Here is a 19,091-nt window from a genome sequence, read left to right as displayed (position 1 = left end):
TTCCAAAAAAGATATTATCTTATTTTCAAACTAGTTTTCATTGGGAAGGCAGATATACTTTAAAAAAAAATGAAAAGCAATCAATTTTGCATGTGCAAACAGAATCCTACTCGTTACTCATACGTGCTTAACCTACTTCACTTTTGTTTTGAGCCGACATCGCCGTCGGCCAAAATCGGGCACCTGGCTCGCGCAAGGGAGGCAGCAAGTATCCCAAACGGATGCAGTCAACGCCAACCCGGTTCGCCCTGGGCATTAATCGAATCCCCTCACTGCTGCGCAGATGATGATCCCGTCACAGGATTCTATCGATAGACCGGGGTAGACCTTACTCTTGCTAATGATGCATTCAAGTGCTAGTCGGAACTTGAAAACTCTGAAATGTCCAATTTGCTAACTTGTTGTAGTTATACACGTGCCGCGTTCAACCAGTTAGCAATCGGACACTTCAGAGCTTCCGACAAGTGCGCGAAGGCGGCATAAAACCAGCATTGCTGTGTAGTCACGTGGGTCAGTCAGGCTGCTAGGTAGACTACTGGAACGTCAGCTGTATGCTATCTTGCCAAAGAGATCGCAAACTCTGATCTGGTGATGCGAGAAGATGGAAGTGGAATGTGTGTGGTGTTTTCTAAATGCATCCAAAATACTTGTTCTGTTAATCAGTCACCAATCAATCACATACTCACAGCATAATATACAAATAAATAAAAATGAATCATCAGTATTCATCGTTGTCCTATGGACGTCATTCCTTTTTATTATTTTTTATAAAATGTGTGTGTCCCTGGAACATAAACGTAACAGATCTGCAGCACACAAAATACATTTTTATATTGTTGTCCCTTGACAAGCAGGCATTGTGGAAACTGATCATAGACCACTAAGAGGCTGAATAATAGCAACTTTGAAAGCACCACAAGCTCTTGTGGCCAAGACTGGACAAATGTGCATAATATGTCCCCAAATCCACAAACCTTGTAAAAGCGAAATAGGATGTGGAGAAATTGCGAAACAACCGGTGCGCCGCAAAGCTCAAACCAAGTGCACCCGCTGCAAAATTGTTGCCAGGCAGTAAAAGCGGCTGGATTGATAGGTGTAGAAATCTGACGTCAGAACTTTCATTGGACCTTTGTGAAGTTAGCCACAATAACGATGAACCACAATAGTGGAATTTGAAGTTTGCCTTCAAAATAAAAGTCCCCAATTGAAACATGCAGAAGGATACATATAGTGGAATAATGCCATATTTGGACTAGATATTTCTAAACATGGTTGGAATGTTGTTACAAAGCAACAATAAATACAATAATGATCTAATTTGACAATAATTTGTTATGAATGCTCAATTACGCATAACAGACTAACTATGGATTTTCCACAGTCAAAGACTACCAAGGTAATATTTGTGTAAACTATTCAGAATTTTAGTCTGTGGGTGTCACTGAGTAGGCTGATACCCCAGTTCATGGGTGCACACTCTATAGGTAAGGTTGTACAGTGTAATATGAATGTTCAATACGTATAATATGCTGACTGTCGGTTAAGATGGCGTGTCATGGAGGCATAACATGCTCAGTTTGAGCTACTCTCTGAAACTCACTTAAATACTTCCTTTGATGATACAGTGGTATCAATATATGGTTATAACATCTACAGAAGAGACAGAAATGCCAATGGAGGATGTGTCACTGTTTATATTCAGAGTCATATTCCTGTAAAGCATATAGAGGATCTTATGTCAAATGCTGTTGAAGTAATATGGATACAGGTTCACCTCCCTCACCTAAAGCCTATTATTGTGGGAAGTTGCTTTAGACCACCAAGTGCTAACAGTCAGTATCTGGATAATATGTGTGAAATGCTTGATAATGTATGTGATATCAACAGAGAGGTATATTTCTCAGTGCCGTAAATATTGACTGGCTTCCATCAAGCTGTCCACTCAAGAAAAAGCTTCAAACTGTAACCTGGTTCAGGTCATCAGTCAACCTACCAAGGTATTTACAAACAGAACATCAACTTGTATTGGCCACATCTTTATTAATGCTGCAGAAATCCACTCTTAAGCAGTATCCACACCCATCGGATGTAGTGAACATATTTATTTATTTTACTAGGCAAGTCAGTTAAGAACAAATTCTTATTTTCAATGACGGCCTAGGCCTGTTCAGGGGCAGAAGGACAGGATTGTACCGTGTCAGCTCTGGGGTTTGAACTTGCAACCTTGCAGTTGCTAGTCCACCGCTCTAACCACTAGTCTACCCTGCCACGCCAACATAATATAATAGCCATGTCTAGGAAACCCAACTTACTAAGACTGCACCTAAAATAGTGTATAAGCGGCCATACAATAGGTTTTGCAATGATTCCTATGTTAAGTGCAGCGTCAGGATGTTCCTCATTACACACGTTAGACCAACAAATATTTTTCACATCTTTAAAGCATTTATGACATTGCTTCTTCCGGTTACTGACAGCCATAAAGAAACTGACTGTTAAAACTTTATGGCTGAGAGGGATGAGGCTAGGGAATGGAAAATAAGTCTGGGAACACAGCAGATTGGCAAACATACAGTAAATTGACAAATCAAGTGACTAAACAAAAATAAGAAAAAAACTATACTATGGAACAAAGATATTTGATATAAAGTATAATAGTAAAACGCTCTGGAGTCCCTAAAATGACATTTTAGGCAGAAAAGCCAACTCAGCTCCATCCTTCATTGAGGCTGATGGCTCATTCATAACAAAACCCTTTGATATGGCAAACTACTTTAATAACTAATTTGTTGACAAGATTAGCACATTTAGACACTACATACAAAAATCAAACGCAGAGCCTTCATAATCACGCATAAAGGACCAAATAATGAAAGATAAGCACTGCAGCTTTGAAATTCTTCAAAGTGTGGAAGAGTTGAAAAAAGTATTGCTATCTGTAAATAAGGACAAACCACCTCGATGGTAAATTACTGAGGTTGGTAGTGGAGTACATTGCGACTCCTATTTGGCACATCTTCAATCTAAGCCTAGAATGCAGAGTGTGCCCACAAGCCTGGAGGGAGGCAAAGGTCAGTCCTCGGCCAAAAAATAGCTACGGTTATAGCAATGGTTCAAACAGCAGACCAATCAGCCTAAAACCGGTTCTTAGCAAAGCTTTGGAAAACATTATGTTTGACCAAATACAATGTTATTTTACAGTTAACAAATTAACAGACTTTCAACATGCCTGTAGGGAAAGGAACTCAACATGCTCAGTGGTGACACAAATGGCTGAAAGAAATTGATAAGAAGATTGTGGGAGCTGTTTTGTTAGACTTCAGTGCAGCTTTTGATATCATTGATCATAACATATTGCTGAAAATGTAGGTGTTATGGATTAACATCCTCTGCCTTTTAATGGATGGACCGTTATCTATCCAATAGAACACAGAGGGTTTTCTTTAATGGAAGCCTCTCTGATGCAAATTCTAGTGTGGCATACTGCAAGGCAGCTGGCTTGGACCATTGTTGTTTTCTGTGATACTAATGAACTTCCACTGAAGTAGAGGCTTGATGAGAGTGACCATACTACCTGTGTCCAACAAGGCGGCCGTATCCTGACTGCCTATTTTGATGGGGTTCTGTGGGGCTGCAGTGGCTTCATGGGCCCAGCAGGTTGTGATGTACTCGCACCTTCTGGTGGTCTTCTCTGAGTCAGGGACTAGTCATTTCCCAGGCAGCTCCAGGCCAGATGTCCCTCCTGGCCACAGGTGTAATACCTTCTCTGGTCCACGCTAACTAGCGGCCGCCGCCTCAGGGAGGATCTGGCTTCAGTAATAGGAGGCCGTCTTGAAGCAGGGTTCAAATAGGCGTCTCCCTTTCTACCATACGTTAGTTCGGCCTTGAATTCAGGTCTACTGGGCTCTGGCCTACTGATTCGCAACATCTGTACTGTAACCTGGTGACTTTCTAATTAAGCAACCAGGGTGTCAACTGATGGGGGGTTGCTCTGGCCAGCATGGCACTTTTCGGCGGTGGGATATATTTGTCCATTACCAGGCAATCTATTTCTGATGGCCTGTCCCCATGGTAAGCCAACTTCTACTTGGCCTGAATGCCAAGTGTCACGTCTGGAGAAAACCTGGCAACATCCATACGGTGAAGCATGGTGGTGGCAGCATCATGCTGTGTGGATGTTTTTCAGCGGCAGGGACAGGGAGACTAGTCAGGATCCAGGGAAAGATGAACAGAGAAAAGTACAGAGAGATCCTTGATGAAAACCTGCTCCAGAGTGCTCAGAACCTCTGACTGGGGTGAAGGTTCACCTTCCAATAGCACAACAACCCTAAGCACACAGCCAAGGAAATGCAGGAGTGGATTCGGGACAAGTCTCTGAATATCCCTGAGTGGCCCAGCCAGAGCCCCCGATCTAAAATCTCTGGAACCTGAAAGTAGTTGTGCAGCGATGCTCCCCATCCTGCCTGACAGAGCTTGAGAGGATCTGCAGAGAAGAATGGGAGACACTCCCCAAATACAAGTGTGCCAAGCTTGTAGCTTCATACATAAGAATACTCAACCCTGTAATCACTGCCAAAGGTGCTTCAACAAAGTACTGAGTAAAGGGTCTGAATACTTATGTAAATGTGATATTTCAGTTTAATTTTATAAATTGAAAAAAATAACAAAAAATCTGATTTTGCTTTGTCATTATGGGGTATTGTGTGTAGATTTAGAATAAGGCTGTAACGTAACAAAATGTTAAAGTAAAGGGGTCTGAATACTTTCTGAATGTACTGTTTTATTTAAATAAAAATGATACTCTGAACTCCGACATTGCTTGTCGTAATATGTATATATTTCTTAATTCATTCTTTTAATTTTAGATTTGTATTTTGTGTATTGTTAGATATTACTGCATTATTGGAGCTAGGAACACAAGCATTTCGCTACACCCACAATAGTATCTGCTAAATATGTGTATGTAAATGTAGGTTTATGTATATTGTGTATTTTATTGTTATTTCCTGTTTGGACCCCAGGAAGAGTAGTCGCTGCCTCGGCAGTAGCTAATTGGGGATCCGAATAAATACTACACTGAACAAAAATATAAATGCAACATGTAAAGCGTTGGTCCCATGTTTCATGAGTTGAAATAAAAAAATCCCAGAAATGTTTTGTACACACAAAAAGCTTATTTCTTTAAAATGTTGTGCACACATTTGTATACATCCCTGTTTGTGAGCATTTCTCCTTTGCCAAGATAATCCATTCACCTGACAGGTGTGGCATATCAAGAAGCTGATTAAACAGCATGATCATTACACAGGTGCACCTTGTGCTGGGGACAATAAAAGGATACTTTAAAATGTGCAGTTTTGTCACACAACACAATGCAACAGATAACTCAAATTGAGGGAGCATGCAACTGGCATGCTGACTGCAGGAATGTCCACCAGAGCTGTTTTTTTTTCATTTCTTTATTTTTTATTTGACCCTTATTTAACGAGGCAAGTCAGTTAAGAACAAATTCTTATTAACAATGACGGCCTACCCCGGACGACTCTGGGGGCAATTGTGCTCGGCCCTATGGGACTCCCAATCATGGCCGGATGTGATACAGCCTGGATTAGAACACGGGACTGTTGTGACACCTCTTGCACTGAGATGCAGCGCGTAAAATCGCTGGACCCTTGCCCAGTCATATGAAATCCTTAGATTACGGCTACATGTATTTATTTAAATTGACTGATTTCCTTATATGAACTGTAACTCAGTAAAATCTTTGAAATGGTTGATGTTGCGATTATATTTGTGTTCAATATAAATAAGAAATACTCCAGGAAATGACATTGCAGGCTAGCTCAGTGTTGCAGCCTCTCATTGAGTAATTTCATTGAAGGCCGACTGGGGTACTGCAGGCTACCATTAGCAACCAAATTATCCGTATAATTTATTCTGTGTGCGATTTTACAATAATTGGTACCATGATTGTCTTTAAAAAAAGTGTACATTTTCCCATGCACTATAATACTGTTTTCTGCTAACAACGTGGTCGGCCTTGAACTTCTGTGGCTTCAAAGAGACGGAGAAGTTGTTCTCCCCCGGAGCACACGTTATATGTAAGGCTGTACAATAGTGTCATATGAATGTTAAATATTTATTATAGGCTGACCGGTTAGCTAATGTGGCTCACTTCACAGTGGTTTCAAATTCCTGCGATAAAAGCTATGAGCTAATATTTGTTTAAACTCTTTGGAATTGTAATATGTGGGTGTACTGAGTAGACTGATACCCCATTTCATGGGTGCACACTATAGATAAGGCTTTACAAGATAATATGAATGTTCAACACTCACAATATACCAACTGTGGAGGGGATTCTCCGCAGTCAAAGTTCTGCAATAAGAGCTATGATGCTAATATTTGTGTAAACTCTTTAGAATTGGACTCACTGAGTAAGCTGATAACCCACTTCATGGGTGCACACTCCATAGGGAAGGCTGTACAGTGCATATATGTATGCCCCCAAAGCAATTAATGCAGTCTAATAAATCCACAGTGGGATTTTAACTTTACTATTAATTGTGAAATTAATTCATTATTGTATTTATTTTTAAGCTATATAAAAACATTACAACCTGGTTAAACATGATCTAGTCCAAATATGGCATTATTCCTCTGTGTATCCTGTTTGGATGTTTCAATTGGGGACTTTTATTTTTTTAAGGCAAACTGCAAATTCCACTATTGTGGCTATTTTCACACAGGCGGTTCAAATACCTTACGACCTATCGTCGAAAAATAAACAGAAGCAAAGAAGGAACGGGGAAAAAGGTTTTTCGATCCAGATATCATTGCACATTTTGGCTTCAAACACGGCTTAGCATAACCGGTGGACAAGTATTTATTGTATAGCTTTGCTTGGATTTTTCATGGCCATGAACGACGCATTAATTTTCCGAGTTAGTGCATTCTCCGAGCAAGGGGGAAGGAGATACATGGAGGATGTTATTGAGTTTAAAGTGGAGTACGAACCGCCTGAACCAGAGGGTGGTCTGAGTTCGGTAGAACAACAAGGGGAGTCAAAAGTAGAGAAACAGGAGAATGGTCATACTGAGCAGACCATAATAAGCAATTCCCCCGAAAACGTTCAAGAATCGGTGCCTGTTAGTGCAATGTGGACAGAAAACATAACATGTGAGAAGCATGGTGACATTTCCCAGGCAGAAGTTCCAGCAGTGCACACGGTCGTTCGGAAGTCTGTGGCGTTTTTTGGTGTATTTGACGGTCACGGAGGGCGAGAAGCTGCTCATTTTGCCCGAGACAATCTGTGGGGTATTCTGAAAAAGCAAAGGGGGTTTTGGTCAGAAGACCAAGGAGAAGTCTGTGAAGCAATTCGAAAGGGGTTCATTGCCTGCCACCATGATATGTGGAAAGAGCTACGTAAGTGAACTAGTTAGCTCGTTGTTGTATCTTCGCTGACTGACGCGATCTACCTGCTAGCTAGCCAACAACGCTCAAGTTATTGTTGCGAAATTATGGCGCCACAATAACTGGTTTAGCTAGCTACTGTTCAGTCTGTAGCTAACTAATGCCTTTTTGCTGCTGCTATTATCAAATATGATCGCCTCGTCCCCTCTGCTACAGTTCTGATATCCATCCCTTTTAATATTAGCTATTAACTGGCAATTTTATGAGCAGGTCTTTTCTATGTAACGTTATTGCTCGGGGGTTTGGGAAGACAAAACCATTTTGGGGGTTTGTGAATACCTAGCTCTGCAAGTAGAGCACAAAAGGTAAGCATGTCAACCTTATGTTCCAAAAGCAATGATGAGTTTCTCTCATGACAAGCGTGTTCTTGTCTCAACCTCTGACATGTGTCATCCAAAGGTCTCCCGATTTCCTCTAATCTGAATAGACTTCTTTCATATGATGGCCGAATGCCAATTGTCACATCCACTCATCTGTGTTGCTGCAAGTTGTTTGTTCATAATAATGTTCTCCAATGCTTTCCCCATCTTAATCCTACAGCTGAGTGGCCCAAGACTCTGACCGGCCAGCCCAGTACTGCAGGAACAACGGCCAGTATAGTGCTGATCCGGGGGGATCTGATGTACGTAGCCCATGTGGGGGACTCTGCAGTGGTTGTTGGGGTGAAAGAGCCTGGTGAAAAGAACATCAGGGCCTTGGAAGTCACACAGGACCACAAACCTGAACTTCCCAAAGAGAAGGAGCGCATTGAGAGACTTGGGGGCAGGTGAGTTGGAGAGGACAGTCTCAGTTTGTCAGTGCCCAGTGTGTTCCGTAAGTACATGGAGTAGCCAGACACATTTTATTGGCTCTGTGGCTGTAAGGAAACCATTGTGTCAGTTTGTTATTTGGGTTAACTATCCCTTTAGCGGTTTGGCCTGTCAATTAATCACTGTGGGTAGAGTTGTAAGGGAGGGGGCAGGATGTTTGTCAGAGTTGGTAGGGTTTTGGACCTGTCAATCACTGTGTGTGGGACTTTGTAGTTTAATAATCTCGTCAGAAAAGGTAATGTAGTCTACTCTTACTGTAATTTATTTTTGGCAATAACTAAATATAGTGTACTCTTTCAATTTCGTTTATTGTGGAAAAAACATAATAACAAGTGTGGTGTTCTGTCATGTAAACACAGATTCTCTGTTGAGTAACAATATAGATCGTCAAATTTCTGCCCTGCTAGAGCTGCCCCGGTCAACTGTGTTGTTATTGTGAAGTGGAAATGTCTAGGAGCAACAACGTCTCAGCAGCGAAGTGGTAGGCAACACGAGCTCACAAAACGGGACCACCGAGTGCTGAAAAAAAAAAAAAGTAAAAATCTTCTTTCCTCGGTTGCAACACTCACCACCAGCCTCCGGACTGGCGCAGTGGTCTAAGGCACTGCATCTCAGTGCTAGAAGTGCCACTAGAGATCCTTATTAGAGTCCAGGTTCTGTCGCAGCTGTTCGCGACCGGGAGACCCATGGCGGTGCACATTTGGTTTACCAGCAGTTAACCAGCAGTTATCCTGTCATCACTCACTTTGTGACTGACAGGCGCCTGTTCTATCAATAGATTACTAGAAGATGTACTGTGTATTGTTCATTCTAGAGGGAGAAGGCTATACAGACTTTTCTGACGAGGGAATTGAACCGTTGAAATGTAAAGAAGCCAAGTTACCGCAGACCAAGTGTAATAACACCCGCCCAGAACCGACACATCCGGCTTCTTCACCTGAGGGATCGTGGGGGATGCTGATGAGTATTTCTGTCTGTAATAAAGCCATTTTGTAGGGAAAAACTAATTCTGTGGGTGGGCCTATGCTCTCCAAGGCCCACCCATTGCTGCACCCCTGACCAATCATGTGAAATCCATAGATTAGGGCCTAATGAAATCATTTCAATTGACTGATTTCCTTGTATGAACTTATGAACTGTAATTGTTGCGTTTTATATTTTTGTTCAGGATATGATCACATAATAAATCCTCCGTGCCTGTTGTGCTTGTCCTTTTTCAGTGTAGTGAAGAAGTCCGGGGTGAACCGTGTGGTGTGGAAGAGGCCCAGACTGACCCACAATGGCCCTGTCAGGAGGAGCACCGTCATAGACCAGATTCCCTTTCTCGCTGTGGCCAGAGCTTTGGGTAAGCACTACACTGTTGGCCTAAACACAAGTTTCCTCTGCCCTCCACTAGATACCTTACCGCTCCATAGCTGCTGCCTTTATGCAAACAGTATGATTTCCAGTAAGCTTGTCATCCAATCATTTCATTTGATATTTGCCCAGTGATGAAGCGTGTGTGTGTGGTTTGTTGTTGAAAGGGGACCTGTGGAGCTATGACTTCTACAGTGGGGAGTTTGTGGTCTCTCCAGAGCCTGATGTCACTGTAATGACCATTGACCCTAAGAAGCACCGCTACATCATCCTGGGTAGTGATGGCTTGTGGAACATGATGCCAGCTAAGGATGCTGTCGCTATGTGTGAGTGCCACGATCAGATGGTGGTAAGCCAGAGCTTCTTGTTTCCCATTCAGACCAAACCGTCTTGGCTGTCTGCCGATGCCCTTCTAACAGGTTGATGGTGTCACTATGTCTGCTCTTAGGGCCCTAAGGGATGGTCCTGTGCCAAACGGTTAGGATGCACGGCCTTGCTGTTCTGGCGCCAGCGCATGCTCCGTGCAGACAACACAACGGTCATAGTGATAACCGTGCAGCACCCTGATGAGCCACCCATGACCATGCACCTACAGGAGCTCTATGTCAATATGGCAGAGGGCCTTGATAAGATCCCCCCCGTTACAACCGCAAACTCTCCCTGCCGTTACGACGGCCCCATTATGGTACGTACCAAGGGTAACTTAGAACAGCGCCATCACATTTCAATACTTCCACCAGGCTTAAATGTAACCCGTGTTTGTTTTTATTTGCATTTCATTGAACATTGTATTTGAAGCCTTGATTAAATGCAGAATTGCTAGTGCGACCTGGAACCCCAGTGTCAGTGGGTCTTTCCAGTCGTTTACGGCTGCTTCGTAGAATCTGACCGCTCCTTCACCAAGACGACTTTTTGTTTTTTTGGGACAGACAGAGGAGGAGGATGGGGAGGTATGTTTTGATGAAGAACATGGGCATTGGCGACACCTAGAATGGGAGTGAGGTGACTGTCCACTCAGTGAATTGTAAATGAACGTGTACAAGCGTGTGATTGATAATTGTTCAAATGAAGGCCACGTCATTGACATTTGTTGTAAAAAAAAAAAACATTTTTAAGATTTGAAGGTGTCACATTTCAGATATATACAGATGTAGGGAACTGTAAAAAATAATGAGACATTTAGGAGTGTCACTACCCTGAACTGTTAAATGTTCTGCTAGGCTACATTGCTTGTGTTGGAGTGTAGCTACCCTCATGGATGCTGTTTTTGCACAGGGAGACAAAGCTGCTAACGATGAGTGGGCCCCGATTTCTGTATTCCCATATTAAGAGGGACTCTGACTTTAACAGACCTGTGCAACTTGTGTACTGTTGTCCCATTCAAAGAAGCAGCCGTCTAGTGTGTTAGTAAGAGAGGGAAACTAGAGAGCAGGCAGACGTTTTCTGTAAACTGAGTGGCTGCGGTTCTGGATTTTCTTGAACCCGGTTTGCTGCGGATAAGAATACAGATATTTCTGCACATGTGCATTGTTGAAACTTTTTTGTTGTTGCCGCTGCACACTCCCATACCGCTTTCCTGTCCTTCCAGATGTATTTTACATAGCTGAGCTCACTCAGCTGCCTGCTCCGCTGCCGCTTGCCCCTCCTCAATCAGCGACGGACGCCTTTGTCTGGTGTCGCCTTCAAAGTTCATGTTGTACACAAAAGACATGGTCGACATATCTAAACTATTGCAAAAGATTAGGCCATCAAGCATGATCGCGATGTTGTGTTCTTTTTTTCAGAGGGGGAGTTAAGACGACAATACAGAACTATTTACATGTTGGCGCACCGGTCGACGCAAAACGAACTCGCCCCTTGTCAGACTCTAGTGACCGGCTTGGCTGCCCAGAGATGGAACAGCTAGGTAGCCTACTCGTGCGGTTCTTGCAGGATCATCGAGAAAGAAGCGAGAAAATCTCCGATTGTGTTTAGCCCCAATGCAAAACTGAAATGAGGACTTACACGAAGCTGTCTAGGCAGCATATAGAACACAAGCAAGACACCGACACGTAACTGTTCGTCTAATTAGAGATCGAATGCTTCATCATTGAGAACACTGGCTAAGCAGAAGGCAGAGAGACGTTCTAAGTAGGAGTGCTATTTTTTCTTCCCAGGAACTGCGTCTACGTTATGGCAGCAACTATAGCCTACATCACATCACACACACACACAACACCGATTTTTGTAGGGACTGCGTCCTGCTTGTGCAACTGCAATATCCGTTACAACAGACAGGGAAGGTTGTAGCCTTCATAGTAGGCTATGTCTCTTTTGGAATGTTGGTTCGAATCGCTGCAGGGTTTTTATTTGATTTCAGCTGTTCAGAAATGAGGCAGAGACTGGCTAGAACATGGTTCAAAAGAGGGTGAGGAAAGGGAGAAGCTGAAGGAATGGGAGTGTGAGCAGCAGCTACGTGGGGAAAACATGTGCTCAATAACACATGCGCAGAATGTGATCTGGATCCTTAGTTTTGAGAAAGAGGTTTCTGCTGCCACAGCCTTTTCATGGCCCTCTTAAGTGGAGCGTGGGCTTATTCGGGGTGAGGGGGTGGGACTTGTTTGATCTTCTCCCGTTTTCCCTGCGGTGCACTTGCGATGCTGATAATGCAGAATTGAAGGAAGAAAAAAACAACGATTAGACACAGCCGCTGAAAAGGTAGCTTGTGGTCTGGCTATGGTTTTTCATCTTGATCCATTCCAGACCTCTTGAGTCAGGGTTAGGTGATGGATCTTGGTTAATTGCATATCTGCATTCTCTTATCGTTCTGATTTAAACTAGCAAAATGATGTTGACCAGAACTCCGGGAGAGCTGGAGGATGTCTGTCATTGGCAGTTACGTTCCACATGAAGGCAGCCACCTTGTTTTCTCATTTATCTAGTGCTGAGAGATTAGTTCATTCTGAGGTCGTTCCGGGTTGGTTTTCAGTCAAAAACATTAAATGCACTATGCGTTATATGGGCTGAATGCTGTAACAACACAGAATAAGCCCTTTAATAAAAATCCCATGATGGGAGTGACTGTCCATTAATGAGTATCACTTATTAACCATCATTTATTCACTTTACAAAAATATTTCAGTTGTGTATATTACATTTGTTTTATTTGATTTTATTTAGTTCCATGTCATCTCATCTCTATAGAGATGCTGTCTGACAAAATCACTATTTTAGTAGTTCTTCAAATTCAATAAGACATACTTTTATGACTGCTGAATACCAACTACCAATAACTTGTCATTTCAAGTTAGAGATGCCTCACGAAGCAACTGCACTCAATCCCTCACGATCGCACATTATTCCGTCTCTTCTCTCGCTCTCTGTGTGCCCCCACTAACCTAACAGGCAGAAAAGAAACACACCTGACAAGTAGGTGTGCAATGAATTATGGTAATTTGTAGTTAGTTCACCGCGGGGGGGTGGTAATTATGTAGAATATTGTCTTCTACAACACCCTACTACATCGCCCTGTTCGGGCTTGATCTGACTTATCTCTAGAGATACTGCACAATGTGCGCATTTAAGCTCACAGAAAAAAAACGGAGCAAAATTGAGTTAAAATAATTGAACCAATGTCAGTTAGTTGTTTTGAAAACCAGAAAGTAACCAACATTTTGTTTAATCGCTCAGCACTACATTAGTGTTGCTATAACCCTCCCTTTTCTGGATTCTACTCGGTGTTTGATTTGCTTCATATCATGACTGATGGATTATAGAATGGTAACCGTTGTTTGTTTATCTGCCCTGTTCCAGCAGAACCCAGAGGTTAACACTGTGTCCTCTGTGGGTGAGCCTCTCCCCCTCCCAGCTCTGGAGTGGAGGAATAGCCTGTGTGAGGCTGGTCTCTGTCCCCCTTCAGAGCCCCTGGCAGAGGTGGACTCACAGAGAGTGACCCCAACCGACAGAACCTTGAACGTTTGTTCAATTGAAGGCACAGGGACTCCAGGGTTCTCAGCACCATCCACCCCTCTGCTGAGGAGGCTTCGTAGGCCCCCACACACTCCCCTCTCCCCCAGCATAGCACACCACAGCCTTGGTCGGTCCCTTCATAGTCCCTTGTCTCCCAGGATGCCTCGCCGCAGCCTGGCCCGTTCTCCACGCAGTCCCTTGTCCCCTAGAACGTCTCGCCGCAGACTCTGTGACCGAACCCCTCTGAGGCGAGGTGGAAAGGGACAGAGACGATCCCCCAATGTTCCCGTCATCCTACCACAGAAACGCAAGGCTGCCTTGTGTGTGTGCTGAACCTCATCTTACCACGGACGACAGATTGACTAGGATGATGACCTTTATCATTCTGCAAAGAGATGCATAAGGGCATCTGAACATTGTGTGCTCATGTATCAACAATATGCCACTGTTCCATTCATAGGTTAAGTATACTTTTATAGTGGAGTCTGGTACCATCTAAACATTTTTGTAAAAATGTGATGTTTGTGAATATGCTTACTTTACATCTTAAGTGTTTTTATGATCTTTTGTTTATTAACTGTTTTAATGGAAAACATATATTTTATCTAGTGTATATTGCTGGTCATATTTCCACCCCCTTTTTATGTTTAAAATAATAATAATAATAAATCAATCAAATATCCCATATTCTGTACCAATAGAAAAATATTATACTAAATACTTTCCAAACTGTACATTATTCATACGTAGCAATATGTGTATTTTTGAAAATCATAATGAATTGACTATCCTGAACTAAACCACAGCCTGAATGAATTTGGTGATAAACGCCACACCCTGTTTTAACTTACATGCGGAGATCAAGGTGCTTAGTTTCTATCACTGGACAGGCGAAGAGCAGTCAGGAATGCCAAATAAGTGTTTTGAATCGGGAGAGGGAGATCCATGGTGTTTTGAATCGGGGGATCCATGGTGTTTTGAATTGGGAGAGGGGGATCCATGGCGTTTTGAATTGGGAGAGTGGGATCCATGGCGTTTTGAATTGGGAGAGGGGGATCCATGGGGTTTTGAATTGGGAGGGGGGGATCCATGGCGTTTTGAATTGGGAGGGGGGGATCCATGGCGTTTTGAATCGGGAGAGGGAGATCCATGGTGTTTTGAATCGGGAGAGGGATCCATGGTGTTTTGAATCGGGGGATCCATGGTGTTTTGAATTGGGAGAGGGGGATCCATGGCGTTTTGAATTGGGAGAGGGGGATCCATGGGGTTTTGAATTGGGAGGGGGGATCCATGGTGTTTTGAATTGGGAGGGGGATCCATGGTGTTTTGAATTGGGAGGGGGATCCATGGCGTTTTGAATTGGGAGAGCGGGATCCATGGCGTTTTGAATTGGGAGAGGGGGATCCATGGCGTTTTGAATCGGGGGATCCATGGCGTTTTGAATCGGGAGAAGGGGATCCATGGCGTTTTGAATCGGGAGAAGGGGATCCATGGCGTTTTGAATCGGGAGAAGGGGATCCATGGCGTTTTGAATCGGGAGAGTGGGATCCATGGGGTTTTGAATTGGGAGAGGGGGATCCATGGCGTTTTGAATCGGGGGATCCATGGCGTTTTGAATCGGGAGATCCATGGCGTTTTGAATCGGGAGAAGGGGATCCATGGCGTTTTGAATCGGGAGAAGGGGATCCATGGCGTTTTGAATCGGGAGAGGGGGATCCATGGCGTTTTGAATCGGGAGAGGGGGATCCATGGCGTTTTGAATCGGGAGAGGGGGATCCATGGCGTTTTGAATCGGGAGAGCGGGATCCATGGCGTTTTGAATTGGGAGAGCGGGATCCATGGGGTTTTGAATTGGGAGAGGGGGATCCATGGCGTTTTGAATCGGGGGATCCATGGCGTTTTGAATCGGGAGAAGGGGATCCATGATGTTTTCAGAACTACGTGTTAAATGTAGAATATCCAGAATGTGCTACCTGCTATGAATACTTTATATATCCCCATAGTTGATTGTTTCAAATAGTTGGATCTTTCCCTGGTTCCCCATGAATAGTTGGCCTTGCATCATTGTTCTCATGTATTGTTTTCAGCTATCCACTGGAGGGCACCCACTGCAAGTGTAAATGTGGTGTCAAGTAGTTTCGGTGCTGTGTGATTTACTTTGCAAGTGTTCAAATACCCCATATTCATAAAGTTTAGTGGATTTGATCTCATGAAAGTTATGATTGTTGTGTCAGTTTAATGCCCTCTTGGATTTCTGAATCCATAAAAGTGTGAATTAAATCTCAAAACGATTAACAAATGTCACCTCGTTGGGAAGTTTGCCTTGCTTGTATGATGAGATATTTGGAGTTAAAATATTTGACTCAGCTAAAATGTGTTTGACACAATTACCTTAAACTTCAATCAGGCAAATAGTGCTATGTTTACAAAGCTGAGTTCTCATAACCAGACAAGTGGAATACACCTCTGAAATACACTACGGCCAAAAGTATGTGGACACCTGCTTGTCAAGCATCTCATTACAAAATCATGGGCATTAATATGAAGTTGAGGGGACCGACTGGGTGTCCTTGATTTGAGGACAACATGATCAGTCTTAGCTTGAAGAGACAATACATGGCCAAAAGTATGTAGACATCTGTTCGGACATCTCATTCCAAATTCATGGGCATTAATATGGTCTCCCCTTTGCTGCTATAACAGCCTCCACTCTTATGGGAAGGCTTTCTACTAGATGTTGGAACATTGGTGCAGGGACTTGCTTCCATTCAGCCACAAGAGCATTAATGAGGTCAGGCACTGATGTTAGGCGATTAGGCCTGGCTTGCAGTTGGTGTTCCATTTCATCCCAAAGGTGTGCAGTTGAGGTCAGGGCTCTGTGCAGGCCAGTCAAGTTGTTCCACACCGATCTCGACAAACCATTTATGTATGGACCTCGCTTTGTGCACGGGGGCATTGTCATGCTGAAACAGGAAGGAGCCTTCCCCAAACTTTTGCCACAAAGTTGGAAGCACAGAATCGTCTAGAATGTCATTGTATGCTGTAGCGATAAGATTTCCTTTCATTGGAACTAAGGGCCCTAGCCCGAACCATGAGAGACAGCTCGGTAGTGAGTGTTGCAACCGAGGACAGACGATTTTTACGTGCTTCAGTACTCGGGGGGTCTCGTTTTGTGAGCTTGTGTGGCCATCACTTTGTGGCTGAGCTGTTGTTGTCCTCTATGTTTCCACTTCGAAATAACAGCTACTTACAGTTGAACGGGGCAGCTCTAGCAGGGCAGAAATGTGATGAACTGACTTGTTGGAAAGGTGGCATCCTATGACAGTGCCACGTTGAAGCTTGTCAGTAAGGCAATTTTACTGCCAATGTTTGTCTATAGAGATTGCAAGGCTGTGTACTTGATTCTATACACCTGTTTGCAACGGGTGTGGCTGAAATAGCAGAATCCACTAATATGAAAGGCTGTCCACATACTTTTGTATATATATGGTGTATGATGCCATATTTAGTGCACCCATGGCTCACTGGATTTACAAATCGGATAATTGCACATTTGCAGCACAGATAATTGTTCTTACACCAACCATTGTGGTACCATTGACACTGCAGAATAATGTTGATCTTGTACAGGCATAGATTAATACAATTGTGTTATTTTGAAAACAGAAAAATATCTTCCATAGCATTGAAGTGCTTTTGTAAATATGATTTTATTTGTACAGTATATTATGCAAAACCAGGCATTGGGTTTTACATGAATGTGGCATGATCAGCTCTGTTTGTGGTGAAGTGTATTAAGGGATGGCTTTATTAATAGAAATGATTATTTGCTAGATAAATTACATAGAAATGTCCACTTTACATCCATTACAGTGATAATCAATGTATGTCTTGATGTCAAACTGCAATACCTGCCTTGAATGTGACTAAATAAGTGTGTCGAATAAATACGTTGTCATTTCAAATGAATTGATGTGTTTTCTTGTTGCTAAAAGAAAGAGCAGTCAGAGATGACAGACAGCACCCTCAACTGGTGTCACCTGGAAAAAACAAAATGAGTGAGATGAACTATATTTGTCAAGTCGGGCGCATCAGAATGACTACATGTTACTAATGCACAACCATCAACATCTTATAAAACAATCAAACACATACAGATATCCATGAAGCGTGCCAGGGCCCTCAAAATAGCCATCACCCCCACCATGTTAAGTGGATTTGCTCTTGGGTGTTGCACAGTCATAATCTCTCCACTAGATGCCAACAAAGACTGAATTTGCTTCATTAGCTGGTTAGGAGAGGGATGGCTGAGGTTCGAAGGGAGGTGCACTGCACACTAGTGTCACATCCACATGTATCGATTACATTTTTACAAATGCTGTGGGACTGTTCTAAAGCTGTATCCGTACCCATTGGATGCAGTGATCACAATATAGTGCCTATATCCAAGAAAGCCAAAGTTCCAACAGCTGGGCCTAAAATAGTGTATGAGATCATACAAAAGATTTTGCAGTGACTCTTATATGGATGATGTTAAAAATATTTGTTGGTCTTATGTGATTAATGAGGAGCATCAGACGCTGCGCTTGATGAATTTGTGAAATTGCTTCTTCCAGTTATTGATAAATGAGAAAATGACTGTCAGAACTGTTAAGGGTCCATGGATTGATGAGGAATTGAACAACTGTATGGTTAAAAGAGATGGTGCAAAAGGAGTCTGGCTGTACATCTGACTGGCTAACTTACTGCAAATTGAGAAATGATGTGACTAAACTCAACAAAAAGAAGAAGAAACTTAATTATGAAGCCAAGATATATGATAAAAAGAATGATGGAAAAAGTCTTTGTAGTACTTTAAATTCAATTCTGGGTAGAAAGACAAATTCAACTCCATCTTTCATCAAATCAGTTTGGCTTATTCATCACAAAACCATTTGATGTTGCCGATTATTTTAATGATTATTTAATTAATTAAGTGGGCAAACTTAGGCAGGAAATGCCCACGACAAACAGTGAGCAATCGTATTCATGTATAAAAAAAAACTAATAATGAAAGGAAAGCAGTGTAAAGTTAGTGTGGGAGAGGTGGGAAAAAATATTGTTAACAATCAGTAATGACAAACCTCCTGCCATTGACAACTTAAGATGGAAAGCTACTGAGGATGGTAGCTGACTCCATAGCCACTCCTAACAAGTCTTTGTCCTCAGGCCTAGAAGGAAGCCAAAGTAATTCCTCTACCCAAGAGTGTTAAAGCGGCCTTTACTGGTTTTAACAGCAAACCTATAAGCTTGCTGCCAGCTCTTAGCAAACTGTTGGAAAAAATTGTGTTTGACCAAATACAATGCTATTTCACTGAAAACAAATTAACAGACTTTCAGCATGCTTATAGAGAAGGGCACTCAACATGTACTGCACTGACACAAATGACTGATGATTGGTTGAAAGAAATGGATAATAAGAAGATTGTGGGAGCTGTACTGTTAGATTTCTGTGCAGCCTTTGAT

General features: G+C 42.7%; 1 protein-coding gene and 1 long non-coding RNA gene across 5 annotated transcripts; both read left to right on the top strand.

The window, feature by feature from the left end:
* The first annotated feature begins 5,955 nt into the window (after positions 1-5,955).
* Positions 5,956-14,264, top strand: LOC118390294 (protein phosphatase 1D). Of its 4 annotated transcripts, XM_052457250.1 has the most exons (7): positions 6,738-7,425; positions 8,014-8,239; positions 9,503-9,627; positions 9,806-9,987; positions 10,087-10,323; positions 10,568-10,640; positions 13,434-13,581. In XM_052457250.1, the coding sequence occupies exons 1-6, from the start codon at positions 6,915-6,917 to the stop codon at positions 10,637-10,639; spliced, it is 1,353 nt and encodes a 450-aa protein (XP_052313210.1). In that variant the 5' UTR covers positions 6,738-6,914; the 3' UTR covers position 10,640; positions 13,434-13,581. The 4 variants fall into 4 exon arrangements, with proteins under 4 accessions (XP_052313211.1, XP_035636614.1, XP_052313210.1 ...); XM_052457251.1 differs by lacking the exons at positions 6,738-7,425; positions 10,568-10,640 and adding an exon at positions 5,956-6,101 and having other exon boundaries at positions 13,431-14,264; XM_035780721.2 differs by lacking the exon at positions 10,568-10,640 and having other exon boundaries at positions 6,737-7,425; positions 13,431-14,264.
* Positions 14,265-14,900: 636 nt separating this feature from the next.
* On the top strand, positions 14,901-17,555 carry LOC127906190 (uncharacterized). The gene is made up of 2 exons (XR_008060589.1): positions 14,901-15,127; positions 15,238-17,555. It is a non-coding gene; the product is annotated as an uncharacterized LOC127906190 (long non-coding RNA).
* The last annotated feature ends 1,536 nt before the right edge of the window (positions 17,556-19,091 follow it).

The sequence above is a fragment of the Oncorhynchus keta genome, chromosome 11 (assembly GCF_023373465.1).
Source record: "Oncorhynchus keta strain PuntledgeMale-10-30-2019 chromosome 11, Oket_V2, whole genome shotgun sequence".
Taxonomy (NCBI): Eukaryota; Metazoa; Chordata; class Actinopteri; order Salmoniformes; family Salmonidae; genus Oncorhynchus; species Oncorhynchus keta.
The sequence above is the reverse complement of the archived record's forward strand: the minus strand, read 5'-3'. Positions and strand labels throughout refer to the sequence as shown.